Source organism: Prionailurus viverrinus, chromosome D3 (genome assembly GCF_022837055.1).
Source record: "Prionailurus viverrinus isolate Anna chromosome D3, UM_Priviv_1.0, whole genome shotgun sequence".
Lineage (NCBI taxonomy): Eukaryota > Metazoa > Chordata > Mammalia > Carnivora > Felidae > Prionailurus > Prionailurus viverrinus.
Window position 1 is genome coordinate 45,915,291 of NC_062572.1, and position 12,953 is coordinate 45,928,243.

The 12,953-nt window shown below is 37.2% G+C and overlaps 1 protein-coding gene across 1 annotated transcript in view; it reads left to right on the plus strand.

The window, feature by feature from the left end:
* The window catches only part of MIB1 (MIB E3 ubiquitin protein ligase 1), a 125,076-nt gene that overhangs the window by 88,035 nt on the left and 24,088 nt on the right, over window positions 1–12,953 (plus strand). The window contains exons 13-15 of the mRNA XM_047827618.1: window positions 7,012–7,144; window positions 10,491–10,577; window positions 11,947–12,108. Coding sequence (XP_047683574.1) covers window positions 7,012–7,144; window positions 10,491–10,577; window positions 11,947–12,108 — 382 coding nt within the window. The remainder of the gene's footprint in view (window positions 1–7,011; window positions 7,145–10,490; window positions 10,578–11,946; window positions 12,109–12,953) is intronic.

Genomic DNA, 12,953 nt, shown 5'->3' on the forward strand with positions numbered 1-12,953 from the left:
TCTGGACCAACTGGTTTTATTATTTGAGGAGTTGTTCATTAACTTAGCATTTATTGAACACCTAGTATGTGCTATAGTGCTACTCTAATGTCTTTTTACATTAAATAATATTAACATGTAAAGCCTCCATAGGTTAGCTACTTTTGTTTGTTTGGAAAAATGTTCGCCTATCTCTGAAGAAAGATTGTAAGGCATGGCAGGCCCTAAAAATGGACCCAGTGCCATTTGACTGCTACATACCAATGTGGACAGCTGCTTGTCCCCTCTACTTCTTAGAACTCATTTGTTCATCATTCAGCAAACGTTTGAGTATTACCATGTGCCAGGGATTATGCTAGGCACCACTATTAGTTGTTCCGGAACTTAATGCTTCTTTGGCACTATTCACAAATGCCTGCTTAACTGGTCGTAAGACCTTATCTTTAAACCATCCATGTCCTTAACCTCTTGGAAAACAACCAGATTGAGAAGTAAAGAAGAGTGTTTGGGCATCAGGAAAAATACCTCCAAATCTCATATACTGTGCTCCACAGGTGAGAGTCTGTTGACTCAATAAAATTATTTTTTTAAGTTTGTTTATTTATCTGCGGGCGGTGGCAGAGAGAGGAGAGAGAGAATCAGCACGGAGCCTGACATGGGGCTCGAACTCCCCAACCATGAGATCATGACCTGAGCTGAAACCGAGAACCTGGATGCTTAACTGACTGAACCACCCAGGTGCCCCAATAAAATTACTGATGGATTGAACTGGTAACACCCTTATCTCTGCCGCTCTGTGGACCTCAGTGATTGTAGTGTAAGTCTCCTCTTCATTAACTACAGTGCTGCAGGGGACACCTGCAGTGGCCTTCCTGGCTGTATTGTAGGCTCCTCAGATTGTCCACCCCACTTAAGTGGGACTAATTAACAGAGAATGGGTTTGTTCTGAAGTGAAAACTGTTCTCTGAAAGTCTAAATTTTGCATTTTAATACTAGGATTTGATTTACTTTGTAGAATATGATCTAGAAGGGACTGGAATCTTTTTTGGCATTTTAACTTCTTTTGTTCTCACAGTTCAGTTATACATTTTGTACTGAGAGGAAAAAGCAAAAAGACACAAGGGAGTGAGGGAGGAGAGAGAGGCAGTGGGCTTTCAAGAATACGTATCTCTTTCTGTTTGAGTACCACGCTACTCTTCTGAGCCATTGGCTCTTATTTCTTAGAGACTTCAGCTTTCTCCGGTTCTTTCACTGAGGAAGTGCAAGCCTGGGAGAACAAGTTAGTGATGGTTCCATCTCAGTGGATAGCTTATGCCCAGAGAAGGGACTGCTCCTCTTTCCCTTTCTCTCCTTTGAGTTTTTGGAAGTATAATATGGGAAGGTACTTCTGAAACAGGAATACAAGTCAGTGGGAAACATGGTGTCATAAGAACCATCTTCTCAAGGAGATCTAGTCAATAATGTGACTTGAAAAAAAAATAAACCTCATTAGGGGCACCTGGGTAGCTCAGTTAGTTAAGCGTCTGACTTTGGCTCAGGTCATGATCTCACAGTTTGTGAGTTTGAGCCCACTTCGGGCTCTGTGCTGACAGTTCAAAGCCTGGAGCCTGCTTGGAATTCTGTGTCTCCCTCTCTCTCTGCCCCTCCCTTGCTTGCACTCTGTCTCTCTCTTAAAAATAAACATTAAAAACAAACAAACCAAAAAAACCTTGATGAGATTAGCATAAACCACACCTTGGAATGCAGAACTTACTGTCGTATTTATATATATTGACTATAAGAACTAAGGTAGAAAATACAAAATATTTTAATATAGTAAGCCTAAATATTATTTTAGTGTTTTGACTTTTTAAAATCAAACTAATGTATATGTGTAGTTAAGTCAAATACTACTACAAAGCTTATAATGAAAGGGAACTGTGTTCTGCTTTATCCTTCTTCATCCCTTTGTCTACGCCCCACCCAATAACTTCCAGCTTATCCTGCAGTTTTCTTTTTTTTTCTTTTTTTCTTTTTTTTAATGTTTAATTTTGAGAGAGACAGAGCGTGAATGGGGGAGGGGCAGAGAGAGGGAGACACAGAATCGGAAGCAGGCTCCAGGCTCTGAGCTGCCAGCGCAGAGTCCGACGCCGGACTCGAACCCACAAACCATGAGATCATGACCTGAACCGAAGTAGGACGCTCAACCAGCTGAGCCACCCAGGCGCCCCTATCCTGCAGTTTTCTTAAATTATCAATTGTAGACATTGTCCGCTGATTTCATGTCATGGAAAAAGAAGATTTAAAACTCTTGACATTGTCTATTATCCTCATGTCTCTCAACATAGTCCGTCACAACTTTTGTTTAAATCAGTAAGTGTTTACATTATCTTATGATTACGTATTGTTTTTAATAAAAATTTTCCCCCCACGTTATACTTGTATCTTCTTAACTCTCTAAAAGAATCCTAAAACCTTTTAAATTCCGTTTCTCACATGGTCATGTGTGTAGCATACTAGATGTTTGGTATTAGCATCATGATTATGCCAGATCTAAACATTCAGTAGTATAATGTGGTACCAGTACTTTTCCCAGGTAAGAATCTGAGTCAAAGTTACATAATACCTGTTTTTTTTTTTAAGAGTTTGTTTTTAAGTAATTTCTATACCCAATGTGGGGCTCGAACTCACAACCCTGAGATCAAGAGTCACATACTCTACCAATTGAGCCAGCCAGGTGCCCCAGTATGTAGTATCTTATTTTATTTTATTTTTTTCCTGGTTTATTTATTTATTTATTTATTTATTTCAGTATATGAAATTTATTGTCAAATTGGTTTCCATACAACACCCAGTGCTCATCCCAAAAGGTGCCCTCCTCAATACCCATCACCCACCCAGCCTCCCCTCCCTCCCACCCCCCCCCCTCCCTCCCACTCCCCATCAACCCTCAGTTTGTTCTCAGTTTTTAAGCGTCCCTTATGCTTTGGCTCTCTCCCACTCTAACCTCTTTTTTTTTTTTTTCCTTCCCCTCCCCCATGGGTTTCTGCCAAGTTTCTCAGGATCCACATAAGAGTGAAAACATATGGTATCTGTCTTTCTCTGTATGGCTTATTTCACTTAGCATAACACTCTCCAGTTCCATCCATGTTGCTGCAAAGGGCCATATTTCATTCTTTCTCATTGCCACATAATACTCCATTGTGTATATAAACCACAATTTCTTTATCCATTCATCACTTGATGGACATTTAGGCTCTTTCCATAATTTGGCTATTGTTGAGAGTTGTAGTATCTTATTTTAATCCACCAAATCAGGAAGGTTGGATTATTTATTTATTTATTTATTTATTTATTTATTTATTTATTTATGTTTAATGTTTATTTATTTATTTAGAGAAAGCACAAGCAGGGGAGGGGCAGAGAGAGAGGGAAACAGAATCCCAAGAAGGCTCTGAGCTGTCTGCACAAAGCCCCGATGCAGGGCTCGAATTCATGAATTGTGGGATCATGACTTGAACCGAAATCTAGAGTTGGATGCTTAACCAACTGAGCCACCCAGGCACCCCCGTAATCCTTACAGTTACTGTAAACAAATGACAGCAGGAAACCTTAGCTTTGTATGAGGTTTGTGAGTGGGATTTAGGGGTTTGTAGACTCTCTCAAAATTGTAGGTAGATAGATGTATATATGTGCATTTCTCTGGAAGGAAGCCCATAGTTTTTCATAGATTTCCAAAGAATTCTGTCGCCCCTTAGCAATGATACAACTTCAGTAACAACCACTGAAAGCTGTCTTTAACCTATGATTCTCAATGTACTTTGGGTTATAAACCTGTTTTAAAATCTGATAAGAGCTATAAACTTCCAAATTTAAATACAATTTTAGAAGATCTTGGATCCTCCAGAGCCTGTCAGCCTGTCCTGAGATTTCTTGGGCTTCCTACATGGGATTCAAAGACAGCTACCTTTTTAAAAAAAAAAAAAAATTTTTTTTAATGTTTCATTTATTCTTGAGAGAGAGAGAGAGCGCGCGTGTGCGTGCATGAGTTGGGGAGGAGCAGAGAAAGAAGGAGACACAAAATCTGAAGCAGGCTCCAGGCTCTGAGCTGTCAGCACGGAGCCCAATGCAGGACTCGAACTCACAAGCCGTGAGATAATGACCTGAACCGAAATTGGACACTTTACCAACTGAGCCCCCCAGGAACCCCTAAAGATGGCTACTATTAAGGAAACATATCCTGGGTCATGTTAGGGTTTATTCTCATTATTTTAGAGACTTATAGTTTCCTTTATACACACTCTTATTCTGTATCTTCAGCCTGTTTTTCTGTATGTTTGTAACATTTCTGTATTTCAGATTTTTATCTTTAATGTATATCATCTTGGGAAGAACTATCCCGATATGTATCTTACTATCATCTCTTGCCCTTTAGTATTCTGTTGGCACAATTTTAAAAGTGTTTCTGTTTTTACTTTCTTTGTTAGGAGGGGGGAAAGATCTGTAGTCTAATGTGTGTGTCAATGGTGTCCATGCCAAGTCCAGCACTGTATAGCAGCAGTTATTTTCTCAGTCTTAAACAAAATAGTGGCTAAATATATTAGGGGAGGGTTTTTCCAAATTATGAGTTTTCTACATAAAATCTTTCTGTTAAGAAAAATTACTGGCAGGCACCTGGGTAGCTCAGTTGTTTAAGCATCCCATTTTTGATTTCAGCTCAGGCAGTGATCTCAAGGTTAGTGGGATTGACAGCGCAGAGCCTGCTTGAGATTCTCTCTGTCTCTCTTTCTCTGCCTCTCTCTCACTTACACACAAGCAAGTATACTCTCTGTCTCTCTCAAAATAAACAAACATTAAAAAAAAAGTTACTACCATAAAGTAAATCACATTTTTTTTTTTAATTTTGAGAGAGAGTGTGTGTGCACATGTGTGAGTGGGGCAGAGGGGCAGAGAGAGAATCTTAAGCAGGCTCTATGCTCAGCACAGAGCCCAGCAGGGGACTTGATCCCACAACCCTGGGATCATGACTGGAGCTGAAATCGGGAGTTGGACACTGAACCGACTGAGCCTGTGGTGCCCCAAGAAAAGTTACTTCTAATTTTACTTTTCTTTTTTGGGAGTGGGCTAGGTTTTTCTTTAAGACACATCATTTCTTTAAATTTTTTTTTTTTTTATTTGAGTGTAGATGAAACACAGTGTTACATGACTGTCAGGTGATTTAGCATCTCTACATTATGCTGTGTTCACCACAAGTGAAGATACCATCTGTCCCCATACGGTGCTGTTAATTATTGACTCTGTTGTCTATGCTGTACCTTTCATTCTATGACTCATTCATCCCATAACTGTAAGCCCAGATCTCCCACTTCCCAACCCCATGTTCCCTTCTCTTCTGGCAACCATCAGTTTGTTTCAACCATCAGTTTGTTCTCTGTATTCGTAGGTCTGATTCTGCTGTTTGTTTGTTTATTCATTTGCTTTTTAGATTCCACATGTAAGTTAAATCACATTCTCTAATGTATTTAACTTAGTGTAGCATCCTCTAGGTACATTCCTGATGTCACAAATGGCAAGAGCTCATCCTTTTTATGCTGGGTAATATTCCATTGTATATATGTACCACATCTTCTCTATCTGTTCGTTTATCAGTGGACACCTGGATTGCTTCCGTATCTTGGCTATTGTCAATAATGATGCAGTAAACAGGAGTGCATATATCTTTTCTTTGGGTAAATACCTGGTAGTAGAATTATTGGATCATATGATATTTTTAGTTTTAGTTTTTTGAGGAACCTCCATACTGTTTTCTACAGTGGCTATACCAACTTATATTTCCACCAGCAGTATAGTAGGGTTCCTTTTCCTCCACCTCCTCGCTAACACATTATTTCTTGTCTCTTATTTTAGCCATTCTGACAAGTGTAAAGTGATATCTTATTGTGGTTTTGATTTACATATCCCTGATGATTAATGATATTGAGTATCTTTTCATGTGTCTGTTGGCTATCTCTGTGTCTTCTTTGGAAAAATGTGTATTCAGTTCCTCTGCCCATTTTTTTAATCAGATTGTTTGTGTGGGTTTTTTTTTTTTTTTTTTTTTTTTGGTGTTTGTGTAAATTCTTTGCGTATTTTGGATATTAACCCTTCATCAGCTATATCATTTGCAAGTATCTTCTCCCATTGAGTCAGTGGCCTTTTTGTTTTGTTGATGGTTCTCTTTGATGTGCAAAAGCTTTTTATTTTAATGTAGTCAAAAAAGTTTAATTTTTTATACACTTTTTAAAAGTTTATTTATTTTTGAGAGAGAGTGCATGTGCGAGCATGCATGTGAGTGGGGGAGGGGCAGAGAGAGAGAATCCCAAGCAGGCTCCGTGCTGTCAGTGTGGAGCCTGATGTGGGGCTTGAACTTAGGAACCAGGAGATCATGACCTGAGCCAAAATCAGGAGTCAGACGCTTAACTGACTGAGCCACCCAGGTGCCTCTCCCATTAGTTTATTTTATGAAGAAGCATCCCTTCTTGATAATTACTTCTCTTGCTCTTTAATACTTTACTCTTTGATGGTCTTTAGGATAACTTTTTTACTCTAGAAATATTTTGTTATTGGTACTTAAATTTTAAATATTAAATTATAATTACCATTTATTTTGTGTGTTTTGATATAACTAGACTTATCATGGCTAAATGCCATATATCAGATTTTTAGCTGCAATTCATGATAATCTGCCAGTTACATGAAGTTTGTCTTTTTTAAAAAAAAACCCTTTGGTTTTTATTTTTTTCTTCCTCTCATAATATTCTCCCCTTGTAACACTCCCATTCTGTTTTGATTCTGTCCCCCAAATGGTGGTAGTTTCTTTACCTCTTAAAGCATGAAAAAGCTGTGTATTTGAGATTTACAAAAAAGATACTTCATTTGTCTTTGAGGGCATAATTTTCTTTAAAGAAAATTTAGTTTTATTTGACTTCAAGTTTCTTTTGAATAATTTTTTAAAGAAAATAATTTAAATATCAGATTGTATAAATACCAAAATCATGTAAATTTGACTTTCAGTGCAATGCGTGTTTTACTGTCTAAATTACCAAGACCATGGATTGTGGATGAGAAGAAAGATGATGGTTATACTGCCTTGCATCTGGCTGCCCTTAACAATCATGTAGAAGTGGCTGAACTGTTGGTACATCAGGTAGGAAAAGCTGTGCAATAATTTTTAACAATTTGGACCATTACCATTTATGTACTTATTACTTCATCAGCTACCTCTTGGTAGGTTACAGTAAAACCCCATGATGATGCAAATTCAGATATGGTGCGTTTTCATTCTTCTGCCTAACATGGGTTCTTAAATGGAGGGAGGTGGTGTGTATATGTGTGTAAGGGTTGGGGGGGTTCCCTTAGCCCCTTGTATTCCCTCCCACAGTGTTCTGGATTAGTCCAGTGAAATAGGTATCAACGAACAGAGATTTCCCAGAATCACTACCACTGTTGTACAAGGACCAAGAACCATCATGTTGATATCAAAGCTAGTGTGGCCAGTTGCCATCTAGTAACAAGACTGCAGCCAGGATCTGGCGGTTCAGTTCATGACTCCTGCTGGATTCCTGGAAACTGACTGGATAGCAGTACGGGTTCACTTCAGTCATTCCATTCATCTCTGAGATAACATAATGCTACATTCTTATGGTATTGGATTTTTGGGGAACTTAGTGTAGTTTTATGATGTTTTAGGTTTTCCAGCAAAACTTTTAAATATCTCAGTCAAGCATATGTCATATAGAAGCGTTGAAGTTACCAAAGAATTACTTACGATCTCTGATTTTCAAGGAGCTTACAGGCTACTGAAGAAGATGAAATAGCAGACAAATTTAGGAATAGTTCATTGTGTATAATTAAGTACCACATCAGAAGATAGACACTGCATGAACTATAGAAGCTAAGATAAAGAAATAGTTGCCATTTTAAACCTTTATTCTTACTTTTTTGAAGTGTAGTTGGCACTCGGTGTTGCATCTGCTTCAGGTGTATGACGCTGTGGTTTGACAACTTGAATGCTACTTGTTGTGCTGTGCTTACCGCAAGCGTAGCTACCATCTGTCACCGTACGGTACTATTACAGAACCATTGACTAGTAAGCCTTGGTTATTAAATATTGAAGTTACTGCCCATAAAAGTATTGTTAATTGGGATAATTTCCTTTTCAATTCAAGATACAGATAACTGACCATTACACTGTCTTGGTAATTGTTGTTTTTTAGTAAGTCTTAAAATCAGTTAGTTAACCCTCCAACTTTGTTCTTCTTTCTTAGAATTACTTTAAGATCTTTTGAATTTCCATATAAATTTTAGAATTGGATTATTTCTATTAGAAAGTCATGGCAATTTGGTTCTGCACATTTTAGAATTATCTTTTTTTTTTTTAGATTTATCTTTAAGTAATTTTTTCATGCTATTGTAAGTTGTTTAAAATTTCAGTCTCTAACTATATATTGCAAATATACAGAAATACAAGTATTTTCTGTATGTGGACCATATATCCTGCAATTTAGCTTAAATTACTGTAGATCACGAGGGGATTAGAAATTGTGACCACAATGAAATACTGATCACCAATGAAAATGGCTAAAACTAAAAATGCCAACAAAACAAAATGTTGGTTAGGATGTGGAACAGTTAGAATTCACATACATTGCTGGTGTTTTTCAAAGCAGCCACTTTGAAAACAATTTAGCAGTTCTTAATAAAGTTAAACATGTATTCACTATACAACCCAGCAATCCCCCTTTTAGGTATGTACCCAAGAGAACTCAGGACATATTTCCATGCAAATACTTGTACTAAACATTTGTAGCAGCTTTATTTGTAATAACCTCTAACTGGAACCAAGTCAGATGTTCATCAGCTACTGTCTAGATAAATGAATTATGGTACATTCATACAATGAATATGGTTAATACTAGGAAAATCTAATGATGGAAAGTTTAGGAAACTTAAAAAGAAAATCCCTCACTTTCTGCATTTATATGAGAACAAGGCATGATAAGAAAACAAGCTAAGATCAAGTTCCTTGTAATTACACTCAGAGAAACATAACTAATAAAAACAAATCAGAAACTCCCATCTTCTAGAATGTCATAATATTAGTAGAGTTTGAGCTCTACCCAAGCAAGGGCACAGGTGGGTTTCAGAGTTGTAATCAGAGGGCTAAACAGAATGATAAAGTTTATCTTTTGAATCTGTAGCCCTTTGCTTAGTTCCATTTTTAAAATTATTAGTATATAAGACATTGTGTTAGGCAATTTACATGTTATTTTTCTTAATCCTTACGGACGGAAAGAAAATTTTTCTTTCCCGTTTCTTTGGCCGGTCTAATAATTAAACTGACATGAGACATAACCACAGGAGAAAAACATGTTCAATATTGCATACATGGGAGCTCAGATATGAGACTCTCCTAAGTGACCAAAGCAGGCAGCCTTTGTACCTTTTACACAAACAGTTACTTGTGGAGAATTCACAAAGGGGTTTGGGCTTGGGGTAGCAAATAAATAAATGAAGTAACAAAGTTTATTTATATAGTCCATTCTTGGCCCGTAATTCCCTATCTCTGACAATAAGGATGCCTTCTACCCTCCAGGGTCAAGGAAGATAGCCTTCACATGGGGAATTTATTTCTTGCTTTCAGGAGACAAAGGAAGGTCTGAGTGTCCTTGTGCTAGCTGTTTAAGTAACTTTAATTCAAAATAATTAGTATGCCAAAGTGGCCTTATTTAGGGGCAGCCCACCCTGAACCCCATAATCCCATTGACCCTGTGTAGTAGGTTGTACTGTTACCATGTTAGAAGCAAGGAAATGAGTGTGAGATGGTGGAATGCTTGCTTAAGTTCCTGAAGCTCTAGGTCCCCTGGTGCCAGTAAGTTCTGGACTTTTGCTCCTTTCCTCTGTCCTTGGCATCAGCTGTTCTCATATAGGGCTTTGACTACCCCAGGACGCTGGTAGGGCTTTCTGCTTTCCCTTTAATAAGTATTTTTATATACTAATTAAACATTGTCTTCTCATCCTCAAGTGAAGTTCCTTTTCACTGAATAAGAGCTCAGTTATGCAGCAAGGGTACATGACCTTATTAGGTCATTAGTTTAAATCTAAATCCAATATGACCGATTCATTAATAGAACGTTTTAGGAAATACTATTTACAGTTGAAAGGAGCTAATTGTCTCTATTGCCGTATAATGGAGCTTGAGAAGGAGCTGTGTTTGAGCTCTGTATTGAACTTTGTTATTTAACTGTTCCTGGATGGAGTCACTATAGTAAAAATAATTATTGTAAGCTTGCTTTTCTGCCTCTGAAAGATGCTGCCCCATCTGGTTCTTCCTGTATTACCAGCAACTGTTATGAGAACAGTGTTGCAGTAGCTAGAAGAGAGGAAAGTGGTCAGCAGTGTTTGTGTTATTTATTTCTCATGAAGAGTTATAGTTTTAGTGTTGCTTACGATTGTCAAATGTTGAGTATATAAACTTTGTTCTTCTTGTTCAGGGTAATGCGAACCTCGATATCCAGAATGTGAACCAGCAAACTGCCCTTCACCTTGCTGTTGAACGACAGCACACCCAGATTGTGAGGGTAAAGTATTTACTAACAAGAATCTTACAAGTGTGTTTTACCAGATAGATTTCTAGAAGGTCTTGAAAATGATACATAGATTTTTCAGAAGGCATAGTTAGATGAAAAAATTATGAGTTTTGGCTAATACTGGGCAGAGAGTTTTAATTTATAATGGGGAAAATCTTAAAACTGATATTCAAAGTCTGTTATGTAATTTTGTTGCCAGACTATTTTGTTGCCAAAATATTAAATCAGAGAATTTCAAAGTAATATATAAATTAGTTTTTTAAAAAGTACATTCCTGGGGCTCCTGGATAGCTCAGTTGTTTGAGTGTCTGACTCTTGATTTTGGCTAGGGTCCTGATCCCAGGGTTGTATAATTGAGAGTGAACTATAATTAAAAACTTAGGCTGGACGTTTGCCACAAATGTATACATATTTGACTAACCTGATATTCCAGACAAAATATTTGAAAGATTATCAGTTTAAAATTTTTTTGTAGAGCAGTGATTCTTAAAGCTTAGAAGCTGAGCCAGCAGCATCGGCATCACCTGGGACCTTGGTAGAAAATTCTTGGGCTCCTCAGACCGAGTAAATCAGAAACTGCAGGGGTGGGAACTAGCATTCTGTGCTTTAACAAGCCCACCAGGTAATTCTCACGCATGTTCAAATTTGAGAAACACTGTCAGAGAGTGACATCTCATGTAAACTTCTGGGGACAAATTAAAAAAAACCCAAAAAACAAAACACCACCAAAAAATGGCCGTTTGCCAAGACAGGTAAGACCATATGCTTGAGATTGATTATGGTGTTTTTCTAAAACTCTGACAGCATTTGTAGAAAGAATTAGGAAAATCTTTAAAAAGTACCATAAGCAAAGCCTTAACAACAAAGTTATATTTGCTACTTAAAACATCTACTGAACTATATCAATTATGCATTTTATATCAGAGGTTGTAGTTTAGTGAACACTTCACATTTATTATGAAGATTACTTTAAAGATTACTTTAAAAAATAAAATCTGGAAGGAAGAAGGAAGGAGAAAGAAGGAGAAGGCAGAAAGGAAGAAAGGAGAAGGAAGGAAGGAAAGAAAAAGAGAAAAAAAGTCTTCAATTTCTCCCAGTTATCTTGATCTTGGAGTCTGTGAATTGGTTCTCATTTCTTTCTGTTTTCTCTGATTCGATATATTTGAGTAACCAGAGCTCATCACTATTTGTAAAGGAGACACAGGAGTTTTGAGAGTAGCAAGCGAAAACATAAAAATAATTGGCTTTAGTGGCAAACCCCTTCAGGTAGGTCCAGGGCTCTGTCACTGTTACTTTAGATATGTTGTAATTTCTTGTGGGCCAGAGAGACCTTAGCAAATGAGATGTCTTTCTCTTTTAGCTTTTGGTCCGTGCAGGTGCCAAATTAGATATTCAGGATAAAGATGGGGATACTCCTTTGCACGAAGCTCTGAGGCACCATACCTTGTCTCAGCTACGTCAACTCCAAGATATGCAGGATGTGGGGAAGGTTGATGCTGCATGGGAGCCATCCAAAAACACAGTGAGTAAATTAATCTTTAATTCAGTACTACTGGAAGAATCTTTTTTTTTTTTTTTTTGGAAGTATCTTTTAATGCAAGATCTTAAATTTATGGCTAATTTAATCTGATGAAGTATTTTTTCAGAACTGCATATGTAGAAATATAGTGTATGAACTAAGCAATAGTTAATTCTAACTACATTGCTTCAAATTCTTAGTGAAAGTTGAAAGTTGTTTGGTTGTTCTTTTTTAACTTTAGCCATTCATGTTGAGTGTGTAGTGCTATGCTGGGATTTTGATTTGCATTTCCCTAATGACCACTGCCTGATATTGAACATCTTTTCATTTGCTTGTACTTACATATATTTGATGAAGTGTCTGTTCCCATCTTTTGTGCATTCTTTTGTTGAGCTGTTTTGTTACTATTGAGTTTTGAGAGTCTGAATTCAAGTTCCCTATCAGTTTATGGAATTTGCACATATTTCTTCCTGGTCTGTGACTTGTCTTTTCATTCTTTTAATAGTGTTTTTGCAAGAGCAGAAGTTCTTAATTTTGATGAGATCTAATTTATAAATTTTTCTGTCATTGTTTGTGCTTTTTGTGTAGTATCCTATCTGAAAAATCTTTGCCAAACCCAAGGACACTAAGGTTTTCTCCCCTTTTGTACTAGAAGTTTATAACGTTTCAGCTGTTACATTTAGCACTACCATTCATTTTGAGTTAATTTTTATATATAGTATTAGGTATGGATCAAGGTTCATTTTTTTCCTTGTGGATGTTCCAGTTATTCCACCACCATTTGTTGAAAAGATTGTCTTTTTCTACTGAATTGCCTGCTGTGCGTTTGTCCCAAATCGATAAACCAT